This window comes from Petaurus breviceps, unplaced genomic scaffold (genome assembly GCF_028583685.1).
Source record: "Petaurus breviceps papuanus isolate PSGF00001 unplaced genomic scaffold, PetGlider_PUasm1.0 98, whole genome shotgun sequence".
Taxonomy (NCBI): Eukaryota; Metazoa; Chordata; class Mammalia; order Diprotodontia; family Petauridae; genus Petaurus; species Petaurus breviceps.
The window spans coordinates 45,468,955-45,496,489 of record NW_027187460.1 but is presented as its reverse complement, the minus strand read 5'-3'; the positions used below and the strand labels follow the sequence as shown (position 1 = coordinate 45,496,489).

The window sequence follows — 27,535 nt, the reverse complement described above, 5'->3', positions numbered from 1 at the left end:
TCAGAGAAAGAAATTAAAGCTATCTATAAGCACATGAAGAAATGCTCTAATTCACTATTGATTAGAGAAATTCAAATCAAAACAACTCTGAGGTACCACATCTCACCAGTCAGATTGGCTAAGATGACAAAACAGGGAAATGACAAATGCTGGAGAGGATGTGGGCAAACTGGAACACTAATGCATTGTTGGTGGAGTTGTGAACTGATCCAGCCTTTCTGGAGGGCAATCTGGAATTATGGCCAAAGGGCTATAAATACTTTCATACCCTTTGATCCAGCAATACCACTTCTAGGGTTATACCCCAAAGAGACCATAGAAATGGGAGAAAAACCCATATGTACAAAAATGTTTATAGCAGCTCTTTTTGTTGTGGCAAAGAATTGGAAATTAAGGGGGTGCCCATCAATTGGGGAATGGCTGAACAAGTTGTGGTATATGCATGTTATGGAATACTATTGCGCCATAAGAAACGGGGAACAGGCGGTCTTCATATTTACCTGGAGAGGCTTAAAAGAACTGATGCTGAGTGAGAGGAGTAGAACCAGGAGGAATTTGTACACAATTACAGACACAACGTATGTGTGATGACCAACTTTGATAGACTGGCCTCTTCTCAACAATACAGGGATATAAGTTAATCCCAAAAGACGCATGATGGAGAGAAAGATGTGCATCCAGAGAAAGAACTAGAAAGAACTAAATTTATATCCAGGTGGAAGCAAAATACCTAGTCTTTTTCATTCTCTTATTTGATTTTATGTCCTCTTTACCATTTTTCATTCCAGCTGGTAAAATCCATCCTTATAACCTGACCATTGTATAATGTGAACGTATTTACAGATCCTATACTTGATAATAAGCCGCCATGGGGGGGGGAGGAGAGGGAGGGGGACAAAATGTGAAATTCAAGGAATTGTGGAATTGGATCCTGTAAACTAAAAGGAAACAAACAAATTAATAAATTAAAGTTTAAAAAAAATAAAAAAATAAAATCCTAAAAAAAAACCATGTCATCTTCTTGTTCCAATCACTTCTTTTATATAATATCACCTGAGTTCACAATTATGTTTTAAATGTTTTAAAATTTTTTTCATCAAGAAATCAAACGTTTATCATATATATTAAGCATACTTTTGACAAATGTTTCATTTTTTCTAAGTCTAGCCTTAATTTTAAATAATAGATTTTCGATAAATTCTCAGGTTAATGAAGTATGTATATCTCCATATCTTAGACAAATTTCTTAACCTTTCCTGGCATGTGGCACAGGGAAAAGTCATAATGTAGTATTCCCATTTCCAGTGGGAATTTCTGTAGTTCCAAAAAATTCTTCTTCTCAATTTATCAATATTTGTGTCAGAGTTCATCCTTTCTTCAACAGGTACGGGACTTCCAGGTCAAATAAAAATGAAAAAAAATTTTTTTCAGGGCAGAGTCAAGATGGCAGAGTAGAAGCAGGACCTCCACCAGGCTTCGGCTTCCACCTCCCCCAATCCATGTAAAAGGGGACTCTAAACAAACTTTTTTTTCCTGCAGAACCCACAAAATGACACAGAGAAGCTAACTTTCCACTGAGGACAGCCTGGCAGTCCGGCAGCAAGCGGCCAGCACAGAGCTCTGGGAGCCGAGCCCAGCCACTCTCAAGCTGAGGTTTTAGCCCAGGGTAGCCTGACTAGCCTCGGGCCATAGGGACTCCAGATCACCAGCCTCTGTGGCTGTTTCCAGATTCATCATCACATAGATGTGAAGGACAAAGTGAGAGGTCAATGAAGTCTGGACTTTGGGACCCAGTAGGTGGGAGTGCATTGGCTTTTACCCGCAGGGTGAGAAACCGCAGCACCAGAGCCACTTTTCAGCTTCAGCTCCTGGCCTGAAGAGTATAGGGGGACCAAGCTACCAGTCTGAGGGGTAGTTTCCCTTGCTTTAACCTGCTTGGATCTGGATTGGAGTCTAGGGTGCAGATCCTGGGGTGCGTGACCAGCTTGCCAGAACATGTGGAGGCTTCACAGAGGGCACGCAACTAATACTTCTGGAAGCTGAGAAAACCCCAGTGTTTGGGACAAAAGCTCCCCTGTCTGGTGGCAGAGTCCTACTATGGCAAAAACCCCAGGGGTCAGATGACTGAGGGGTGACATGACCAGACAAAGGAAGCAAAACAAACAGAAGATTTCAACATTAGACACCTATTTTGGGGACAAAAAGAAGCAAAGCATGGAACAGGAGGAAGACAGTGAAGCCAGAACTCCTGCACCAAAAGCTTCAAAGGAAAATACAAGCTGGTTAAAGGCCATAGCGGACCTTAAGAAGCAGATAGAAAAGTGGAGGAAAAATTGGGAAGAGAAATGAGAATGACGCAAGAAAATTACGAAATGAGAGTTAAGAGCCTGACTGAGGGAAATCATACCTTATAAAACAGACTTTTGCCAACAATTGGCAAAAGAGGCTCAAAAAGGCAATGAGGAGGCGAATGCCTTGAAAAGCCGAATTTGCCAAATGGAAAAAGAATCTCAAAAGCTCAATGAGAAGAATCGTTCCCTTGGATTTAGATTGGAGCAAAGGGAAACTAGTGACATTATGAAAATCAAGATGATGTTAAACAGATCGAAACAAATGAAAGAATAGAAGGCAATGTTAAATAACTCATTGGAAAAACCACTTACCTGGAAAATCGATCCAGGAGAGATAATTTAAAAATTATTGGACTACCTGAAAACCATGATCAGGGGAAGAACCTAGAAATCATACTCCAAGAAATTCTCAAGGAAAATTGTCCTGATGTTTTAGAACCAGAAGGCAAAATAGAAGTTGAAAGAATCCACCGATCACCTCCTGAAAAAGATCTCAAAAAGAAAACTCCTAGGAATATTATAGCCAGGTTCCAGAATTCCCAGATCAAGGAGAGAATATTACAAGCAGCCAGGAAGAAACAATTTGAATATTGTGGAAACACAATCAGGATAACCCAGGATCTGACACTGAGGGATAGAAGGGCCTGGAATAAGATATTCCAGAGGGCAGAGGAGCTGTGATTAAAACCAAGAATCACCTACCCAGCAAAACTGAGTATCATGTTTCAGGGGAAAATATGGTCATTCAGTGGAATAGAGGACTTTCAAGCATTCTTAATGAAAAAACCAGAGTTGAATAGAAAATTTGACATCCAGATACAAGAAGCAAGAAAAGCATGAGAAGGTAAACAGGGAAAAGAAATCATAAGCCACCGATCAGAGTTAAACTATTAACATTCCTACAATGAAAAACAAAACTTTTCTCATTATGAAAATAGTTGAAGGGAATAGAAATATATATGTCTATATCAGAGGGTATAGGGGCATATGAATAAATGTGTGAATGTGTGTAGATGTGCTTACAGGTATACATTGATAGAGGGCACAGGACCAATTTAATAGGAAGGGATGATACTTAAAAGGGGAAATTAAGAGGTAAGAGGAATATAATGAGAGGATATGGAGAGAGACAGAATGGGGCAAACTATCTCATAAAGAAGAGGTATGGGTAAAGGGTTACAATGGAGGAGAAGAATAGGAAGGCAAAAGGGAATGTGTCAACCTTATTCTCACCGAATTTGGCTTGGGGAGGGAATGAAATACACACTAAATAGGGTATCTCACCCTACAGGAGATTAGGGGGAAGGGGATGAGAGGGGGAATGATGGAAGGGAGGGCAGGCTGGGGGGGAGGGAAGTTGAAAGCACTCACTTTGGAAAAGGGATGGGATCGAAGTAGAGAATAGAACAAGTGGGTGGTGGGATAGGAGGGAGGGAAATATAGTCATTCTTTTACAATATATCGACTATTAATGTTTTGCATTAGCTACACATGTACAATCTATACTGAACTGCTTATCTTCCCAGTAAGAGTGGGTCACAAGGGAGGAAGGGAATGAATCTGGAATTCAAAGTTTTAAAATCAAATATTTAAAATTTAAAAAAAATTTCCAAAACATTTTGAAGGGAGATATTGGGAGATGGAGAATGGTGTATATTTTATATTCTGGTGAAGAGATATCCAGATCTACACTTGTACTTCTGAGTATGATTTTGGTAAAGTCTTGAAGGGAAAAAGAGAATTTCATCCATAAAATTAACATTTCCCATCACTGTTATTTTTAAGTAGTTTCAATCATTTCTGTCTCTTTCTGACTTTTTTGGATTTTTTTTTATCAAGGATACTGGAGTGGTTTGACATTTCCTTCTCCAGTTCATTTGATAGATGAGGAAATGGAGGCAAACAGATTTAAGTGACTTCCCCAAAGTCACACAGCTGATAAGTGTATTAGACTGCATTTGAACTCAGGAAGACAAGTCTTTCTGACAACAAAAGAGAGCAATGAAACATTTATATAGAGAATGAAACTTAACATTTACCTGATAGAGCTAATTAAAATAGGGAAAACTGGCTCAATTCAGTTTAATCAGCTCACAGTAAGTTCTTTGTAGTCAGCCTACTGTCAGTAGAAGAAAAGCACATAACCACCAATGACACAAAAGGAAACCTATCAAAATTGTTGCTTGTCCTAAAGAATTTGCAAACCACCTTAGGAAAAAAAAGTGATATATATATAAAGCATCAGCCTGGTCTAATCAAAAACAGTTCAAGTCTGACTACTAGTAATCTGTAGAAATGTAGATGTAGAAATGTGGACTAAACAAAAGGATAGCCAGGTGAAATGAGGACTGCTTGAATTGTAGGAGTCAAAAAGTAATCATTAACAGTTTGAAGTCAACCTGGGATATGGTCTTTTTGTGGAGTGTCCCCAAGGATATTTGCTTGCCCTTTCATAGGGTTTAACATTTTTAAAAAATCAAATATGTGAATATAGATGTAGATAGGATACTTGTCAACTTTCCAGTTTATATAAATTTGGGAAGTACAATTCAAAAAGTGAATGACAGGGTCAGGCTCCAAAAAGAAATCAACATGCTAGAAAATTTCAAAGATGAAACTAAAGAGAGGGAAATGTAAAAAAAATTACAGATTGTTTAAAAATGATATCATAAATATGATTGAGGAAATATGATCAGAAAAAAATCATTTGAAAAAAAGACAGTGAATTTTTATTGGACTTCAATGTGATTAGGTAGCTAAAAGAGCCAATGAGATTTTTTAGTATAGTTTCAAGGATTAGGTAAAATATAATCTCACTTGTTCAATGCCCTGATTAGAAACTGTCTATATTAATATGATAAATTCTCAGTGAAACATGTCAAAAAGCATACTAATAAATTAGAGGCTGCCCAGATCAGAGTTTTCTGGATTTACATAGGCCTCAGTGATCATGCTGTATGAAAATTAGTTGGAGGAACTTAGAGGAGAGAATACTCATTAGGAGTTTGAGGAAATTAGTGTGAAGAAAGGAGGACAGTAGCCTTCAAGTGCTAAATAAAGTGTCACTATGTGGATAAGGGATTAGACATATTTTACTTGGCTCTACAAGCAGTAAGTAGGAATGGAATGTGGAAAGAGGAATATTTCATTGGTGGTATACAAAAGTTGAATGATCTACCCAGGAAGTTCTAGCTTTTATTTCACTGGAGGTATTTAAGCAGGGGCCAGATGACCACTGGTCAAGCAAGTTAAAAGGAGCATTCTTGTCCAGGTACAAATTGGATTAGATGACCTTTCTGAATTTCCTTCCAAAACTTAGAATCTGTGGTTCTGTAAAAGGAGTTTCTCAACTATTTGCTTTCATTAGTCTTTAATAAAGCTTTCATCAAAGAATACCTCTTTCAGCAACACCACTCCCCAAAGCCCCTCTGGTAGGTTTAAGTCTCCCATTTGCCACTGTAGTATACACACTATGACTGCCTTCCTTTGAAATACTGATATTCAACTTATTCAAATACGTACTTGCTGTGGCTTATTAATTAACTGATTTCTTAGAATATAAATATACATGAGGTAAAATGTAAAGTACTTCGCAAACTTTAAATTAGTACATAAGTATTAGCCATTATCTTTAATATTATCTTTGCAAGTAATTTACATTTCTAAAAGTTGAAACCAAAAATGCTTAAGTAAGGTATACCAAAGATGTGTAATTAAATACATATATCTGTTATTTGACCAGATGGATAAAACAAGAAAAAAAAAAGGTAATTGTCCTAATTTTCCCTTCAATTCATTTTCCAAAGTAATTTTTGCCAAAAAAACCTACTTTATATAATTTAATTATAATTTATGTAAAATCTGCTGCCTTTAATGGTAGGTTACAAAAACATTTGTACACATAATAAAATACAGAGAAAAATACACTCAGCATGTAATAATACACATACATTGGATAGTTATTATGAAAATTCAGTCAACCTACTCCTAGGGCATGTTATAATTATTTTCTAAGAAATGGGGAGACAATCATTTCACGTCATAAAAAGAGACTAGATTAAATCTAGGAAAGCAGCTTTTCCATTTGACTATTTAAAAAAAGATGTCAATATCTCAGCTTCAAATTCTAATCACATGATATAGAGTCCACCTTATCAAAACTTTAATTTTATGTGTATGTGATCATCAGATTTCACTGATTCCAGTATTCTAGTCAGAAATGGCAAAGGTATTTCTCTTTAAGCTCCAAAAAATTAAGAAGTAATTTCTGCTGATTGCTATAAGAATTAACATTTGCAAGGAGACAAGTTGTTGTGGTTGTTTAATTTCCAAATGGTGCTAAATCATTTGAGAAATTTGTGTATGTATGTTATCTCAATAGATACAAGCTTTACATGCCAATGCCAGGCAAGTAGAGAGAAAATAATAACCATTGATTTTATTTCTATGCATGTATCACTTGAAATAGAGTATCATAAATTATAGGCATAAAATATTCAATCATTAAATTATTGACTCAAAGCTGCATTCATTACTAAAAATTACACATCAAGAATAATAGAATTAGGGGCGGCTAGGTGACGCAGTAAGAGCACCAACCTGGGAGTCAGGAGGACCTGGGATCGGTTCTGGCCTCAGATACTTAACACACACACACACACACACACACACACACACAAAACTGGTCGTGTAACCTTGAGCAAGTTACTTAACCCCAACTGCTTTAAAAAAAAGAATAATAGAATTATTATTGAGACAATAAGTACTATAAGGAAGATAACTAACTGCAACTAGCTAATGATATTGGAGAAAATACACAGAAATGAAGATTTAACTTAACAGTATTAGAAAAATTTTACTACCTCTGAAGGGTACCCCTAGAATGCTGAGAGGGGGAAAAGTATTTAGTCATATGAATCAAAGATGAGAAAAGGACTGCTAGAGCTTATATAGATTATAACACAATAAAAATAAGCAAACAAGTTACTAGAATAATTCTAAAAACCAAACCCAAGTATCCTAAAGATGAGGTAAACTGTTTAATGTTTCTTAAAGCACTTCACCAGAGAAACATAGTAAATTTTAAAGCTGGAACCCAGCTGATACAGTAACTGGCATGTTTTTTAAAGGTAAAATATCACATAGAAAGCAAGGGCAGTCAGCTTTGGTAAAAAGATTATAATGCCCAAAATTCCAATCAAGTTTTCTGAAGTTTGGGTAAGCATTATTCAATGTATTTGCACAGTTTTAGGAAATAATACAGATTACTCTTCTCCCTTTTAAAGAGTTTCAGTTTCAGAATGAACTAATATGGGGATATGAGCAATTGAATATCCTTTAGAGAAATAAATATGAAAAAGGATTTTATGAATACACCATTCTATAGTAGAAAATGTATGGGATCTGTAATCAGAAGACCTGGGTTCAAATCCTAGCACCATTACTTATTAACTGTGATCTTCCTTTGACAAATACCTCTAAATGCCTCTGTTTCCTCATCTGTAAAATAAGAAACTTTGAATAGATGACTTCTAAGGTCTCTTCCAACTCTAGGTCTGTTATCCTCTCATTTGCCTTGAAGCAGATCCTTCCCAATCAAATATGGCTTTAAATGAAAAGACATCATAAATGATCACCATTATCACTAAAATACTGGTTTTAAAAATGCAAAATAAACAGCTAAGCCTTCTATAATACATCATAGTGACTTCAGGTACTCATATGAACTAAGTATGCCATAGCAATTCTCCTAAATCAGAGAAAAAAAGCCCAATAATGCCTTGAAGATACAACAAAATTTTGTGGAGGGAAACATTTAAAATCCCTATTTTAGGAGATATGTCATATTTATATAACTCCCATGGAGGCAATCTGCAAATGGTGATAACCTCAGTTTGCTGTAAGCTCCAGAGTCAGATGAAGGAGAAGATAACAAGTAAAGACTTTTTTTTCCTGCTGACCTAGACCAATGATTTCTTTTGAAATAATAAACCCCAGCTGAACAGCCCCCTCTGCCAATATATATTGACAGCTGAATTGCAGTTTATAGTAATAATAAAAATAGTAAGAATAGTTAGTACTTATCATAGCATTTAGAATGTAATAGACACTATGCTAAATGCTGTACAATTATTATCTCATTTGATCTCAGCAACAACTGTAGGAGGTAGGTGCTATTATTACCTCCGTTTTGTAGATGAGGAAACTGAACACAACAGAGGTTAAGTAACTTGTCCAGGATCACACAGTCACTAAGAGTCTGAGGATGAATTTGAACTCAGGTTTCCTGCCTCCAAGCCTGGCACTCTATCCATTATGCCACTTAGTACTTGAGCAATATCTGGGCACTAAAGGGTTAAATAACTTGTAGAGGTTCATAGAGCAGTAAGTATCAGAAGCACTATTACATATCCACTTCACCATTCTGTGTTCAAAATTCTGAGAAGGAAATTGACAGACTGCCTGACAGTTGGCCTAGGTCTTTTCAACTAAGTAGAAGGTAAAATACATGAACTATTTGTTTGTTAGCAAGGTTACAAATCTGAGGAAGAAAGGAAGTTTAGAAGAGGTATTGTGCCTAACCTGGGACTATGTTATATATAGGCCTATATAAAAGGAATATTTTACTAAATCCCATGCCAAGAAGCTGATATAATTCCCCCAAGTTTACTATTATATAGATTTCACAGTGAGAATTTGCTCTTCAGTAGGTTACACGTTGTCTGATTTACAAACTCTCCTCAGGATGGCTAGTAGTGTTATGAAATTGAATATAGGGGTCAAGTCAGGTCAATAAGAATTTATTAAGTGCCTACTGTATGGCAGGGTCTGTGCTAAGCACCAGAGATTAAAAAAAAAGGTAAAATGCAATCCCTTCTTTCAAGGATCCCAATAATTAGAGATAATCAAAAGAGAAAAGGTAGTTAGAATTAAAAGGTATGGGTAGGAATTGTTTTCCTGCAGAAGGTGGAACTGTAATTGAGACATGAAGAAAACCAGGGAGGCCAATAGTCACAGGTGAGGAAGGAAATCATTATGGGCATGGCCTTAGTCAGTGAAAATTCTCTGAACTTGGAGATGGAGTGTCTGGGTGAGGAACAATACATAAGACAGTGTCATGGGTATCTAGAGTGTAGTAAGGTGTAAGAAGACTGGAAAGGTATGAGGGCACCAGGCCATGAAGGGTTGTGAATGCCAGATGATTTTGATCCTGGAGATGATTGGGTGCTACAGGAGTTTAATGAGAATGAGAGTGATATGGTCAGTTCAAAGCCTTAGGAATATCAATTAGACAGCTGAGTGAAGAATGGACTGGAATGGGGAGAGTATTAAGGCAAGGATACAAATTAACCGGCTATTTCAATAGTCCAGTCATAAGGTAATGGGAATGCTTATGAGGGTAGGGGCAATGTCAGAAGAGAGAAGGGGGTATATGCAAGAGATGCTGTGAAGTAGAATTGATAGAACATAGTCACTGATTAAATATGGGGAGAAGCAAATAAGCCTTTATTACACACTACTATGTGCCAGTAATTGTATTAAGTGCTTTACAAATATCACATTATTTGATCCTCACAAAAACACTGACAAGTATAGTGCTTGTTATTATCCCCATTATACAATTGTAGAAAATGAGGCAGACAGAGGTTAAGTGACTTGAGCAATGTCACACAGTTTGTAAATGTCTAAGGCCACATTTGAATTCAGGTCTTTTTGACTCCGAACTCAGTGCTCTATTAACTGTGCCACCTAGTTGCCTATGATGATGAGAATGAGTAATTAAAGATGACATCTGGCTTTTGAGACCAAGTGATTGGGACCATGACAATTCCCTCGATATTAATAAGGAAATTGAGAAGAGGAGGGAGTTTAAGTGAATATATAATGAATTACATGCATATATATGTATTATAAATTTATTTATTTTTAGTTTCAAACATTTATTTCCCTAAGATTTTGAGTTTCAAATTTTCTCCCCATCTCTCGCCTCCCTCCACCCACAAGAGTGTGTTGAATTATATTTTTAATATGTTGAATTTAAGATTATCTACAGGACATATAGTTTGAGATGTTCAGTAAGCAACTGGAGATGAGAGCCTGGAAGTTAGAGTTGGATCAATAGATTTGAGAATACTTTCAGATCATGTGCAAGTAGGTATGTGTCTGATTCGTGCATATTTATGTATGTGTACATGTTGGTAGAAAGAAGGATACATTCCTCTATTTACTCTTATCCTAAATATCCCCCAACTGTGTACTGAAATTAAAGGAATAAGTCCTATAGAGGAGTGAGAAGCCATGCAGCTTTATAGTCTTCACTTAGAATAGAAGACCATGCATTTACAGGAAGGCATTTTTAGTCACCTGCCAGGAGACATGAACTAGATTGTTTATTCCTTAAGAGCCTCTTTTCCATTTGCATCTTCACTTAAACTAAGAAAACTGAGAGGCTGTAAGAAAGAATGGCCTTGGAGTAAGGAAGTCCTGTGTTAACATCTTACTCAAATAACAACTAAGTGTGTGATACTGGGCTAGTGACATCATTTAACTTCTTAATAGTCAAGTTTGTTATAAAAGATATTTGCAGAGAAGATTCTCATGTGTTTGGAAAGATAATTTCCTCCTTGGAAGTTTTTCACACTGATAAAATCACAAGTCCTGCCCCCTGCCCCTACTTTGTTCCTGAATATCTGGCATGGTCTGTGTACCCAGTCAATATTCAATGATTAAATACATCATTTAAACTTGTTCAGTCATTTCAGTTGTGTCTGACTTTTTGTGACCCCATTTGGGGTTTTCTTAGCAAAGATACTAGAATGGGTTGCCATTTCCTTCTCCAGCTCATACAGATGAGAAAAGTGAGGCAGAGTTAAGTGACTTGCCCAGAGTCACATGGCTAGTTAGTGTCTGAAGCTAGGTTTAAACTCTAGAAGATGAATCTTCTTGACTCCAGGCCCAGCACACATTATCATTCAAATACTGACAGTGTGGGCTAGGGTCCTGCAGCAAAAGAAAAAAAAATCAACAGGTTTTTTGTTTTGTTTTTTCTCAATTGTCATTTTATTTACTAACAAAGTACTAGTGAATATTGACTATGCATTAGTATAGAGAAATCTTATGAGACAGAATACAGAACACAACAACAAAAGGAAACAAAATAAAAAAGATTATGCCAACAGAAGTGTGACAACTATAATACCCCTTCCCTCTTCATAGTTTGTATAGAAATTGCCATTGGCAAGAGATTAATCTTTGACTTTTAAAAAGGCCATTTGAGACAAAATTTGGGCTCTCTGGGCACAAATGGAATAGAAAAAAAAACATCTGTAGAGAATATAATTCGCTTGTGGGGAATTGGACTGGAAGCATCAGCGTATTTTATATTTGCCACAAAACTATGTTTCTTTGAGATATAAGCAAATCAAGCTATGCCAAAGCCCTTGTGCTAAGATGTCCAGTCATCCAGATCTAGATATCCAGAATAAACGCTTATCTTCCTAGACTGTCTAGTAACACCTTATGTTCTAATGCTGAATCATTCTTTCAATGCCATGAGTTTTTATATTTCCTCTCCTAATACATTGGTCACTAAAACTTACTCTCCTTTCCACAAGGAATCAGAACCTAATAAAAGTGTCCTGGATCTGTCTGGACCTCAGATCCAAAAGCTTTGGAAATCCAGAGAAGTAATATCAGAGACTTCCAATCAAGGGAATTCATCAAAGGATTTTGTCTTCTTAATGCCAAGGCTGAAAAGTCAATGACAAGTACAGAAATGTCCTTCCCTGTCTTTCTGAACTTCTCAACAACACTAGAAATGCGATGTTTTAAATGGATGTTACTAACTTTTGGGCATCTTAAATAGAATCTGGGTCAAGTACAGAGTCCAAATAGTCTGTATCTTATTTTGCAACTGTTGCCACACCATTATCTTCAACCATATGCATAATCTACCATTTTGCTGATCTTATTTTCTTTATATTTTGGAAAATTTTCATGTGCAAACCCGTGCTTAAGACATTTGAAAGATAACATAATAGAAATGTAATTTTAAAATTAAAAACAATCCTGTTTTCATTTTTGTATTGTTGTTTACCTGTGTACTTGTCTGTAAATTCAAATGATTTGATGACCTCAAAATCTTACTATTACAAATCTAGCTAAAAATTACCAATATTTTATTGATCATGAACATTTTGATAAGAAAAATGTATACATACTTCCAAATAGCACATAATGAAATAAAGTATAACCAAAATAAGATACCATATAATAAGGTTAATCTTACTTACCAAACTCCTTGGGAACTGCTATAGAATAAACACAATTGTGTCCCACACTGTAGTTTTTGGGATAATTTGGTGATAAAACAGTGCCTTCAGAACCTGTTGAACGACTTCCACAAGGAGCTAAAAAGTAAAAAAACAAAAAATAATAATATATGATATAATGTAATATATGACATATGTGCACACATATACATGTATGTGTGTATAACATAACTAAATAAAATTACAAATCCAAAATATAGGGTTTTTTAAGAATCAAGGACTGAAAACAGAAAGTTTTATTATTATTGGATTTTAATATGGTTCATTTATTTTTATCTTTAAATATTGTTAATTATTTTAAAATTTAATTTGTGCATCCATATAAAACTTTGCTAGGATATATACTTTTCTTACTATATAATATAATAAATTAAAATTGGTACTGATCTGTTTATAAAAGCAAAGTGTTGTCTGACAGAAAAGAAATAACTAATACTTTACTGCTTCTGTTATTTATGACAGAATAAAGCCAACTCATGCTCTAATGTGGGGCAAAGGAATAAAGGGAAGTTTTGGGCACCCTATTATTGCATTATGCAAAGTGGAGGAATGTCTTCTCCACTGTTTTGTTCAGGCATAATGCTTGAGAGTAAGCCTGGCCAATTAGTCCCAAACAAAAGCCTGGCCAGAGACAGGCGATAATGGAGCCAAACCAACAGTTTTCTTCACTACAATCCTTTTTTTTTTCTTTCTTTTTCCTGATTGTTAGAGAGAAATCAAAAGGAAAGGAGGGAGACTGTTCTCCATAATAGAATTTAGGCAGAGAGAGTGTTGGGGAATACGTGAACAAAATAATAAATATCTAAATGAATTCTAAAACCAAAAATTAAGATATATAAGCTACATTATGTCAAACAGCTTGGCTAATTAATGCTCTGAGTGGATTATTTTTTCAGTTATGTAAATATGTAATAAATAGTTTAAAATGAAACGTACAAAGATTAGAACTCCTGAGAACAACAGCAACTTGATGGTGATGATGATAATGACTATGGATTCATCATTCTCATCACTCAATATTGTTTGAGATTGGACCAGGTAGATATAGTCTCAACACTGATATTTTATTCATCTAATAAAGTTGCTGATGAGAGAATAATTCAGGAATGAACAAGATATACTGCTTCATGTAAATTACATTTTTTAAAAGGCAAAGTCTTAGAGAGTTATCTAGGGCACTGACTCATTAAGTAACTTACCTATGGTCATACAGCTAGACTGAAGCAGAGGCAGGACATGAAATTGAGTCTTCCTCACTCTCACATAGGGTGCCTATTTATTATACCACACTACCTTAACATTAAATTTTGTATAGTATTACAAGTAGTAAAAATAATAATTTTCAATTGCTAAAGCTGTTAAGAGACCCAGGTGGTGTGAGATATCTGAATTTATAAAAATCATATAAGGACCATGGAAGAGAGTATTGTATAATAGTCTCAGAGTCAGGAGGTTAGGGCAGCGAAGTAGCACAAAGGATGACTGGCAGGCCTGAAGTGAGAAAGACATCTTCATGAATTCAAATCTGGCCTCAGACATTTACTAGCTTTGTGACTTTTGCCAAGTCACTTAACCTTGTTTGCATCAGTTTCCTCATCTGTAAAATGACGTGGGGAAGGAAAAGGCAAACCACTCCAGTATCTTTGCTAAGGGAACTTCAAATGGGGCAATGAAGAGTTGGACATGACAGAAAACAACTCAGCAACAACAAACAATAGAGTCAGAAAGCCTTGGGTTCAAGTCTTATCTCTGATATGTACTATCTGTATGACACTGGATATGTAACTTAACTTCTTAATTCCCTGGACACCTCTCTAAAGAGTAAGTTACAGAGATCTGGACCTACAATGGTAGGGTGAATCTCTGTTTCTGAATCCAGGACATACTTACACCAATGAAATCACAGTTCCATTTCCTATCCAAATAATTACTCAGCCTGCAAAATATGCTTGCTTGTTTTGTGCTTAGAATGTGGCATAAGCCTACTCTGCTCACTCCTTCAATTTGAAAACAAACAAAAAACTTCTTAGCAATCCACTAAAATAAAGAGAGAATTGTGAAGTCTCAAAAAAATTCCTAGAAAATGATTCCTTTGAAGTGACTCTTAGAAAGTCATAATTTAAAGTCCTTACTCTTCAGGAGTATAACATCTCTGAGTTTCAGTTTTATCACATAAAATGGGGATAATGACAGCACCTACTTGAAAGAGTGGCTATCAAGATCAAATGAAAAAACACGTATTTTTAAGGCATTTAGTAAAGCTTAAAGTGCTATATAAATAAGAGAAATTACTGTATGATAATTAACAATGAAGAATATATCTTATAGTTGATATTAGCTTATAAATATTATGATTACTTAGTAACAAATGGTACAATATGTAAATAAATTACAAAGATAAATAGTAGCTCCAGTGGATGTCTGTCATTAGACTATGCCAATTATGACATGTATTTCAGTATTTCAAAAGGCCTAATGTTTGTGAAGAAAGGCATTCAAAACAAGTTTGAAGAGGGGTAGAGTCAAAATGGCAGAGAAAAGTAGGAACCTGCCTGAACCCTCCAAAGTTCCCATCCAAACAGCTTTAAATAACATCTCAAAAGGAATTCTGGAGTAGCAAAACCCACAAAAGTATGGGGTGAAACAATTTTTCAAGCAAATACAACTTACAAGTTCAGTGGGAAAGGTCTGTCCAAACATAGTGAGAGTGGAGGACAATCCAGCACAGGCTGGCTCTGTGCAAACCAGAAGCAGACCTTGGGGGTGACTAAGTCAGCTGTGGCAGCAGTAGCTTCCAGAGCTCTTGGCCTACAATTGGTAAGGGAGTCAGAAAACTGTTCAGAAGGTGATTTCTTTGCTGACACTGGGTGCAAAACTCTGTTGCACTGCACCTGCAGATCTCAGTCTCATTCTGGGGTCACAGTCCTAGGGTGAGGAGGAACACTGACACACCTGAGCTTGTGGTAGCATGGAAGCAGAGGCCCTGGTGTTCCAGGGTGAGAAAGAGTTGCTCACAGATCAGAGCACAGCTGAGAAGGGCAGTGACCACACCTCTTCTTAGATCATACAACCTTGGAAGAACTGAAAATTTAAAGACTCATGGAAGTAGCTCTGACAGCAACAACAAGAAAAGCCCAAAACTTGACTGTTGCCCCTCCACAATGGACACAGAGTCCCAATTAATATGTAGTTGGCAATCAAGAAATAGACTAAAAAAATGAGCAAAGAACAAAAAATAACCTAACCACAGAAAATTACTATGGTAACAGGGAAGACCAAACACAAACTCAAAAGACAACAAAGCCAAAACTGCTATATCAAAAGCCTCAATGAAAACTGTGAATTGGTCTCAGTACCAAAAAAAAAAAAAAAAGAATTTCTGGAAGAGTTCAAAAAAGATTTTTTTAAATTTTTTAAAAAATGTTTTGCTTTTTGGAGTGCAATTGGAGTTAAGTGACTTGTCCAAGGTCACACAGCTAATTTTTGTGTTAAGTGTCTGAGGCTAAATTTGAACTCAGGTCCTTCTGATTCCAGGGTCAGCGCTCTATTCCCTGCGCCACATAGATGCCCATAAAAGTTATTAAAGGAAATGAAAATGATGCAAGACAATATGAAAAAAAAACCCAATAGTTTGGTAAAAGAGGCACAAATATACTGAGGAATAAAACACCTTAAAAATAGAATAGGCTAAAAGTAGAACTGGCTAAATGGAATAAGAGGTACAAAAATTAATTGCATAAAATAATTCCTTAAAAAAACAGAATTGGGCAAGTGGAAGCTAATGAATCCATAAAACAACCAGAAACAATAAAACAAAACCAAAAGTTTGAAATGTCTCAGAAAAACAACTCAGAAAATAGATCCAGGAGAGAGAATTTAAAAATTATTGGACTAGGGGAGGGGATTATGAGAAGATGGTGGAGAGGGTCAGAAAATTCCAAACTGTCAAGATTTCCCCCCACAAAAAAGATGAAATAGCAGCCCAGAATAAATATACAGTGCTAAAAATAAATTAGATTACAGTTAGGATAGGGGTCCTCCTGGTATAAAAGGAGATCTGAAGAAAAATCTTAGGATGAGGTTTAGGTATTTGTGTAGAGTAAATGCCTCCAGGCTAAATTCTAAATCCACTTAAAGCATAAATGCCAAACCCCAGGGTTAGCAACATTGGGATGTTGCTTTAATCCCAACCACAGGAGCTTTTACCTGTAGAACACTGTGTGCCAACTTCTTAGTTGCTATGATGGATTCAGCTTTCTGGTGTTTGAATTAATGTTTTGGTTCTGTCTTCCACGTGGACAGTCTGTTACACTTTGTGATTAAGAACTACATCAGCATATTCATAGCTGCCATGGACACTGTGAATATTTCACTGGCATTATATTTAGTAATGAGGATGGGATCACAACATATCAGACCTCTATTTGGAGCCAAGAGGGCTTTAGAAAGAGAAATGGATATCCCAAGATGGGAAGATTTACCTTATTACTCCCTAGTAAGAGAATGGGCTAAAAGCAGAAGGGCTCTGTGAAAACTGGGAACCAAGGCTATAGAAAGGAGAACTCAGAGATCGGGAAAGATGTTTGCATGGAATACCAATAGAAACAGGGAAAGAACAGGCAGGCATAGGTAGGAGAGGCTGGTCCTTGCTAACAAGTTACAGTCTTTTGAAAAAACAGAGATAAGCTGCTGGAGGAGAAAGCTCAGATGGAAAGGGAGTTGGCTGGTTTGCATAAGAATTCTTCTGTACCACAGCATGCAGGTTCTCCTTTAGAAGAGCAAGACAGAGGTGGTAGAATAAGCTACTGTTTGATTAGCTAAAAGGAAGTGAAAAACTAACCAAAGGAATGTGCATACAGCTTTTGTACAGGCTGAGCATAGTTGCCTTGATGAATACCAGGAGAATACATGGGAGGAGAATGGAATAAGTTAGATGAGGAGGCTTCTAATGCAGAAGTTTGCGCCATACTAAGAAGAAATCAGGAGAATCACCAGGACCAAATAGAATTGAGGTAGATTATTGAGGATTTCACTCAGCAAGAGGTTACTGATATATTAAGTCGATTCACCCAAAGGATGGGAGAATCATTAATGTCTTGGATGGTGAGAATTAGTGAAGACAGTGTCAGAGGAGTATTGGTAGATAGTGTGGATGGCTTGAAAGTCATAGGTATTAGTCAGAATCCTTTTGTACAGCAAGTTTTTAGGGATTACCATACGCAAGGTGGTAACAATACAACTATCTGTTAGCTTTAGCTGCAGCGGGATGCAATAAGCAATATCCTATTGACTCTGTGTGGCCTGGTAGAGATAGACCTGGGTGTTTGCTTAGAGACTATAAGAGGAAAGTAAAGGAGGAGGTAATGAAAATTGCTATCATGGTTGGAGATATAAGTATGCATCATGATATCCCCTTAGTAGTTCATCATAGAAATATCATAGTGAAGATGTTTCCTTCTGCACCTAACTCTGACTCTACTAACTGGGGAAATAAGGCACCCCTTTTGAGAGGTTCTAGATAAGATTTTCCAGTTAAGTGACTTAGGGGAATGGGGAAAAGATAAATTTCCTTGAGAGAGAAGAGTAAATAGCCAGCAGACTCAAAGTCAAATAGACTGACAAGAAAAGAATTGTTTACTATCCTATTGAGAGCAAGGACAGATTTTAGAAGAATAGATGGTACTCCAACTAAAGAGATGTGCCAATAAAAGGTACTTATATTAGACTAAATAGAGAAGTAGGGACTTCCCCTACAGATACTCCTGAATTATTGTATCCAAGTTTGCCAAACCTTTGGGGAGAATAGGAAATAGGCCAAGCTCCAGCCCAGATTAAAGAAATACACAGATGAGATTATACACACTCCATGTTGCTTTAACCATATATCTTTTACATATATGTAAAAGAAATGGAGAAGAGTTTGACACTTTTAATTGAGCATATGAAAAGCAAAGGTGGAGAGGCGGCTAGGCAGCACAGCGAGTAAGAGCATGGGCTCCAGTGTCGGGATGACCTAGATATCGAATCCTGGGCTCAGACACTTAGCACCCACCCAGAAACACCTGGCCGTGTAACCTTGAGCAAGTTACTTAACCCCAATTGCTTAGGGGAGGCCAGGTGGCTCAGTGAGTAAGAGCACCGGCTCTAGTGTCTGGATGACCTGGAGATCGAGTCCCAGGCTCAGACACTCAGCACCACACCCAGAAATAACTGGCCGTGTAACCTTGAGCAAGTTACTTAACCCTGATTGCTTTAAAAAAAAAAAAAAAGAAAAAAAGAAAAGCAAAGGTGGAAAGGTGGAAAATTAGCCCTATAAAGATTCAAGGACTAACTCACAATGTGAAATTTTGAGGTAAACAATGGAATAAGGGGCTGCAAGAGATTCTTCTGCAAGCCAGACAAAAGATTCTGGATTTTCCTATCTCTACCAATAAGAAAGATGCCCCAAAGATTATAGGATTATTTGGATATTGGAGATATCACATTCTGCATCTGGGATGGATTTTGAAACCCTTATATAAAGATACTGGGAAGAAACATGAATTCACTTGGGGACTTGAGTAAAGCTTTTGAAGAAGCCAGGATGCTATACAATTAGTTCTAGATTTATGGCCTATGTAAAATGGCCTGGTGGAATTACAAGTGACTGTACAGGAAGATTATGAAAACTGGAGTTTATAGCAAAAAACAACAAAGCCAAAGTGTACCCTTGAGATTTTGGTCTAGGAAATTTCCTTCATCTGGAGTTCAATATACACCTTTAGAAAATCAGTTTAGTTGCATACTGGGCTTTGGTAGAGACTGAACCATGGGCCATTAAGACTGGACCATGAAATGATATTAAGGCCTGGAATCAGATTATGACCTGGGTAAAGAATACTTCTCATAGAACTGCACATGCAAAAGAGGCTAGCATACTCAAATGGAAATGGTATATTCAAAAGAGAGCTAAAACAGGCAAAAGTAGAGTTTTTGCTCTACATGAATCTCTAGCAAACATATCACTGAGGGGAATGATACACCCCCTGAACCAAAGCAACAGTTGGTACAGTCTTAGGTAAAAAGGAATGAAGGATAGGATGAATTAACTGAAGAACAAAAGAGACATGCATCGTTTACTGATGGGACAGCAAAATATTTGGGCCACAAAAGATGTTGGAAAGCAATAGCCTATAACCCATGTACTAGGTGGCCTTTGGATAGTACTGGGGTGGAAGTAGTCAATATGCTGAATTTATGGCAGTACATCAAGCTATTAAAACAGAACAAGGAGGACAGTGTCATATTTTCACTGATTGATGGGCAATAGCTAATGGGTTAGCTATATGGATGTCCATGTGGAAAAATCAAAATTGGGAAATTCATGGTAAGCAATTCTGATGCAAAGAATTATGGAAGATATATGGGACGTGTCTTTGGTTAATAATTTCTCAGTTTTTCATGTAGATGCTCACATGGCTCTTACCACACCAGAACATGAGTACAGTGCACATGGCTGATCAACTAGCAAAGATTGCTATTCAAAATATTGTCCCTACCCTGATACCAACTGGTGATGCTGTACTAGCAAAATATACTACCATCAAAAGTTTTACTGTCAAGCAAAATGTACTACCATGAGAGGTGCAGGTGACACACTGGGGGCACAAGATTGAGATATTAGTATCTCACATTCATTGTTAAACAGGTAGCAGAGGAATGTCATATATGTCAACTGGAAAAGGAACAAACTGTTCCTCTGGTAGTAACTGGAGAAAAAGCAAGGGGAAAGGTTCTAGTCCAAAATTGGCAAATAGATTATATTGATCCCCCACCACAAGATAAAGGATGAAGATTCATATGTACTTGTGTTGACACTTATCCAGGTATGCTAATGACCTGTCCTTATAAGAATGAGACCCATAGGGGCGGCCAGGTAGCACAGCAAGTAAGAGCACCAGCTCCAGTGTTGGGATGACCTGGAGATCAAATCCCGGGCTCAGACACTTAGCACACACCCAGAAACACCTGGCTGTGTAACCTTGAGCAAGTTACTTAACCCCGACTGCTTAAAAAAAAAATGAGACCCAGAAAAACACCTGTAAAACACTAGATCTCACAAGTGTATAGTATGGAACCGCAATGCAGATTCAAAGTGACAGTGGGTCACATTTCAAAGGTAATGAAATGAAGAAATATTGTATATTAAATGATATAGAATAGATATATCATATTCCATATTATCCACAAGCATCTGGGTTAACTGAAAGAATGAATGGATTATTGAAAAAACAGTTAAGGAAGTTAAGTTCTAATAACTCATACCAACATTAGAAGGATAATTTGTTTATTGTTTTATGTAATTTGAAAAATAGAATGTAATGGCAAGCAAAGAAGTAGTTCATACCTTGTTTCAGCTATTGAATTAACACCTTGTTTCACTTAAAGTTTCTTTTGAGCATTTTGTCAGGTCTGTTAAGAAACAGAATGTGTGAACCCTACAACTTGTGAATCCTAGAACTCATGAACTCCTGCAACAGGAAGGGGAGAAGTTAATGACCATATATGAGGAGAATTTCCAGGCTAGAGAAATAACTTAAAATAGGACTCTTGTGGTAGCAGAGTCCAGGAGGAGAAAATTTGTAGTATCCCAGAACTCTGTTTGTCTATTCTGTCTGTGTTGATGTTTGTTTGTGATACTTTGTACAGAAACCCTGGAACCTTACTGGAAGCCCTGAAAGAGGATTTTCTGGTTGTATGTTTACAGAAGTCCTGGAGGAGGGATTTGGAGGTCCTGGGACTTTAGTGATGATTTGTGCTGACCTCTTGGACCTTGTTTGTGGGTCTGGATTGATTTCTATGTTGATGATTTGTGTTGAGTTCTCAGACCTTGTTGGTGGGTCTGAGTTGATTTCACAGGCAGATAGTGAATTGATGATGGTGCCAGCAATGTGTATGAATATTACTGTGGCTCTGTCAAGCTTTGTCTTCCCAGAAACAGGAACTGTAAAGGACTTGAAGTGGACTGGACACTGTTAACTTCAATATGGAATGGGAACTGGACAAAGAAATGGACAAGGAGCTGTGAGCTGCCTGCCTTTGAACCCAGGTGACAGCTGGAGCTGGGACCATGGAAGAGAAACCATGGAAGCTGAGAGCCAGCCTTGAGCCAAGCTGAAAGAAGATTTTATTTGGATACTGTGTACTAACTGAGAAGATTATGATTTACTATGACCTAGGGGAGGAGAACTTTGTCTTTTGTACTTTGTGATGGAATTAAGTATTTTGTGATTGACTAAATGAATGTACTTTGTTAAAAACTATGTGACCATTTTGGTGAAAACTATGTGGCCATTTTAGTAATATATTGTTGAGTTGTGACATGGTGAATGCTGTATTTTGATTTTCTGTGATAAGTTTTAACATTGTGAATGATGTACCTTGATTTTCTATGAATGATTTGCTCTAATTTGTTATTGAATAAATAGAGAGTTCTCTATACTATATAATCAGAACCTTGAAAGCTGTTCATAGTAGCAGTCCTCTGGAAAACTGCTCATGCATGGCTTTACACAGACCACTGGGAAGAAGTATACCTCTAGCCAGAATGATGACCCCAAATCTACAAATTAAAAAACAACAAACACATAAGATGCCAAACTGTGAGGCCAGATGTACCAGCACCATATACAGGAACACCTGGTTCGGCATGATGTGGTTTGAATTGTTCAGAGGACTTTTGGTTGGACAGAAAAAAAATAAGAAAAATTTCCACTGGAATATGGATGTGCATCCCTCAAAATCATTTTGGATATGGATATTATCTATCTAAATCAGAATTAGCAGCTCAAGGAATACATGCAGTTGCTGAAGTAATAGATTCTAATTATCAAGAAGAAATTATTGTGACATTCCAAAATTTATGCAAAGAACCCATACAGTTTTGTAAAAATGATAGAATAGTTCAAGTTATTATTATTCCTTATGAAACAATACCACTTGTAAAAACTGACCCACCTTTCTGAAATAACTATCAGAGGAACTGAAGGGCTTGGTTCTACTGATAGAATAACATTGGGAACTAAAATATGGGCAAAGCAGAAGTCAGATGATTTTCCAAAGTCTATTTCCAAAGACTTATAGCACAAGGGAAGGATAATACTGTAACTGTTGTTTATTCAGGAGAAGATGATTACCAAATTGTACCCTTAACTCATATATTCTACTGTGAGTGAGGATACGATAATGGAATTGTAGACTCCATAAGCATGGCTGACCCTATATCTAATTTGCTTCTGGTTATAGTCTTTTTGTTTCTTCTTGGCTTTTTGTATGTTCAAATTGTTTGCTATATCTGTTTCCTGCAGGCTTGGTACCCTCCATCTGTAGATGCTTGATCATTTAAGCCAGATATCAGTCCTTTTCTGCAACTGTGACATGTAACATGTGGACCTGGAGTTGAGCATTCCAGATGCCAGCTAAAGAACTGGCCTCTTGAATAGGATCTTTTGGGACAGGGGCAACTCTACATCCAATTTCAGCAGGAAGTGGTGACAGAAGAGGAGACCTTTGACCCTTATCCCAAGATTTTGTGTCCCCTTCATTCAAGAGGCTTGTGCTCAAGCCCCCACCCTAAGATATTGTTTTCTGTTACATTGCCGTAAAGTTTTGTTGACACTAGTTACCACTAAACTCCCATTGACCTATGTAAGCAACATGAAAGATCTTGGGGCTGAACGTAATGGTAATGGGAATTTGAAGACCTTCCCTGCCCTTTCTTGCCCAAATGTAATCACATGGAGCCCAAGGTGGGAGAAGCTTTCTGCAAGGGTGGTACAGGAAGGGACAGAGGAGAGCATGAGCAGAGCTGGAAGCACACAGAGTGAAGGCAGAGTAGTGAGTGAGAGAGGGGCATTTTTCCTTAAGGGAGCCTGTTTGGTTTTGAAGGCCTGATAGAGGGAAAGCTTGGGGATGTTGGTGCTTGCTGCATTGGTTATGTGTACGGACTTCTTGGTTGTTACGATGGCTTTCTGGTTTGGGGATTTGGGATTTGGCTTTCTGGTGTTTGGATAAATGTTTTGGTTCTGTCTTCCATGTGGAGAGTCGGTTACATTTTGTGATTCGGTACTACATCAGCATATTCACAGCTGCCACGGGTGCTGTGAATATGACATTGGCATTATAGACAGTGAGGGGAGTTGGGCATCTAAGACGGGGAAGACTGAGGGAACCTCTGCTTACAAGGAATGTCAGACCCAACTGTACTGTGGGAGGGGGTGAGAAGTAATTGGCATATGCCCAGTGAATGTAGAAGCCATGGGGTGAGGAGGCTGCTGCTGTGAGCACTTACAGGAGGCTGGATTTAGGTTGCAGGACACAAGGCAGAACTGAAGGAAGATCTGAGGCCAGATGCACCGCCCCTCCATACTCCAGGACTAGAGGTAATAATAAAAAGTAAGCTATTATAATTTTTTTTAATGCAGAGGCAAAGGAGAAAGAATCCAAACATAGAAAGTTAGTATGGGAATAGAAAAGACCATGATTCATCTTTAGAAAAGGATACTGAAGCAAAGAAACCCTCTTCTACCCCAGAGTAGATAGTTGTTGAAATGGTAACCTGCTCAAAAAGAAATCATGGAAGAATTTAAAAGGATTTTAAAAATCAAATGAGAGACATTGAGAAAAAAAACTAAAAAAAAAAAGATAAAAACAATCATGTAAAACCAGAAGATTATGAAAAGGAAGGTAACCAATTAGAAGAGGAGATCCAGAATCTTAAGGAAGAAAATGACTCCTTGAAAATCAGAATTGGCAAGGGGAAGTCAGTGAAGTTATAAGAAATAATAAAATAAAATATGAAGAATGAAAAAAGAGAAGAGAATATGAAACATCTCATAAGAAAAACAACTGATCTGGAGAACAGATCAAGAAGAGAAAAAAAATAAGAATGAGACTACCTGAAAGCTATGATCAAACAAAGAATTTTGATACACTGATACAAGAAATAATTTTTAAAAATTGTCCTGAAGCATTGGAACAAGAGGGGAAAGTAGAAATTAAAAAAAATAGAAAACAAAAAAAAAACCCATCTATCAATAACCACCTGAAGCAGATCCTATGAGGAAAATCCTCATGAGGAATATTATAGTTAAATTCTGGGACCCCAGCCCATGGAAAAAATATATAAATAATGTGATGTCACAATTAGAATCACACAATACCTAGCAGCACTGATATTAAAAGACTGCAAGTCTTGGAACATTATATATTGAATCGCAAAATAACTGGGGTTCTGGATGAAAATACGTACCCAGCAAAACTAAGCATAATCCTAAGTGGGAAAAAATAGGATATTTGATGAATTGTCAAATTTTCAGGACTTTGTTAAAAAAATCAACTTAAAAGAAGATTTGACATGCAATAATCAAGAGAAATATAAGGTACATACTAAAGACTAATTACAAGGGCCTCAAAAAGGACAGACTTTTTATCTTTTATATATGTAAAATTTATGTCTATGATTGCTATCAGTAATTGGATAATTCATAAGAAACACTGGGGTAGATCTGAGTATGATATAATTTTAAAAGTAAAATTATTTTGGAATAACTAAAAAGTAATTCTACAAATGAGGGGTGAGAGGAGGAATTGACAGAGTAATTAGATAGGGGAAGAGGGCTGTTAGTTCTGGAAACCTACTTTCCTTGGGAATGGGTTCAAAAGGGAACAATACATACATACAATAGCATAAAAGTTTTCTAAATTCAGAAAGAAATAAAATGCCAAGGGTACAGGGAGAGAGGAGATGATAAGGGAAGGATCTCTAGGGGGGAAGATGAGGGAATAGGCTAAAGGGGGGCAGAATAGAAGGGTGTTTAAGGTTCAAAGGATAAGGGAGGGATCTTTAGAGGGGATGGTGAGGGAATAGGTCAAAGGGAGGAATAGAAGAGTGTTTGAATTTATGGGAATGGGAGGATAAAGGTAGGATCATTGGAGGTGGGGTAGGTTAAGAAATAGGAGGGCAAGGTAGCTGGTAAAAGCAAAGTAGAAGAGTTAGGAGGGATATGAAATAAGAGATACACATGAAGAAAAACAAAGATCAATTTGTTACGGAAAGCATATGTCTATATATGTATGAATATCTTTATATATGTGCATATACATCTATATATAAATATATCTGTGCTTAATTGCAGCCTTTGTGGGGGGTGGGAGGAAGAGAACAAAGTAAGAAATTCACAGCAGAGAACAAGAGAAATTACAAAGAAGCAAAGATAGCTCTCAACACAATGCACAGTATTTATTATAAAGGCTTTTGTGAAATGGAAATTTATTGCTATTTATTTTGAATCTTCTTTTACATTCTGCTGTGCACAGGACACACTTTTTTTCCTTTTCTTATTTTGTATTTAAGTTTCAATATTTAAGTTAATGTTTCTTTTTTCTTAATATTGTGTATTAAAGTTTTAGTAAAAAAAAAGAAAAATTTTAAAAATTATTGGAAGCCATGATTAAAAAAAAGCCTAAACATCATATTTAAGGAAATTATGAAGGAAAACTACCCTGATATTCTAAAATCAGAGGGTAAAATAGAAATTAATCACTGCCTCACAGAGATCACAAAATTAAAACTGTCCAGAATATTATGGCCATATTTCAAGGCTTCCAGATCAAGGAGAAAATACTAGAAACAGACAGAAAGAACCAATTCAAACATCACCTAGTTACTGTCAGGATTACACAAGATTTAGCAGTTTATACATTAAAGTATTAGACGTCTTGGAGTATGAGAGCTAGGATTACAAGCAGGAGTAACCTACTCAGAAAAACTGAGTATAATCCTTCAGGGATAAAAAAGGACATTTAATGAAATTGAGGATTTTCAAGCATTCCTGATGAAAAGACCAAGTTGAACAGAAAATCTGACTTTCAAATGCAACAGTCAAGAGAAGCACAAAAAGATTAACAGGAATCAACAAGGTTAAACTATTTCTATTTCTACACAGTAAGATGATACTTGTAACTCCTAAGAACTTTATCACTATTAGGGCAGTTAAAAAAGAAATTGAAGGATAAGAAAGACAAATGCACTGGGAGAAGGGAAAAAGAAGAGTGAGAATGGGGTAAATTATTTCACGTAGAAAAGACCTGCAGTAAAGGGGAAGATGGACGACGTGGGGAGCAGAGGAACTACTGGAACCTTACTCTCATAAGCATTGGCTCAATGAGATAATAACATATACACAGAGTCATGTTTAAAAATCTATATTACCATACAGGAAAATAGGAAGGGAAGAGAGAAAAAGAATGGAGAAGCAGTGTTTATAGCAGGAAGAATGTACTGGGAGAGGCAGCAGTCAGAAGCAAAATATTTTTGAGGACAGACAGGGTTAAAGGAGAGTTTAAGATTAACAGGTGGAAAACAGAATGGAGAAAAAACAAAAATATTCCCAATTGTGAAAAAAAATTTTGCAAGTTACTCTGACAATGGTTTAATTTCTTAAATATGTAAGGAACTGAGTTTTAAAAAAGCCCTTCTCCTACCTGATAAATGATCAAAGGATATGAATAGATGATTTTCAGATGAAGTAATCAAAGCAAATTAGTCATATAAAAAACACTCATTCATTATTGATTAGAGAAATGCTAATTATAACAGTTCTGAGTCAACTATCAGATTTGTTTACATCACAGAAAAGGAAAATGAAAAATCTTGTAAGGGATATGGGAAAGTTGAGGCATTAATGCATTGCTGGTTGATTTGTTAACTGATTTATCCATTCTGTCCAAAGGACTATGAAACTATGTATATTCCTTTACTCAGTAATACCACTACTAGGTCTGTATCCCAAAGAGATAAAACACACATGCAAA

The 27,535-nt window shown here is 36.6% G+C and overlaps 1 protein-coding gene across 1 annotated transcript in view; it reads right to left on the bottom strand.

Annotated features, from left to right (window-relative positions):
• The window catches only part of CSMD3 (CUB and Sushi multiple domains 3), a 795,885-nt gene that overhangs the window by 288,837 nt on the left and 479,513 nt on the right, over window positions 1–27,535 (bottom strand). Inside the window, exon 24 of the mRNA XM_069081309.1 lies at window positions 12,644–12,760. Coding sequence (XP_068937410.1) covers window positions 12,644–12,760 — 117 coding nt within the window. The remainder of the gene's footprint in view (window positions 1–12,643; window positions 12,761–27,535) is intronic.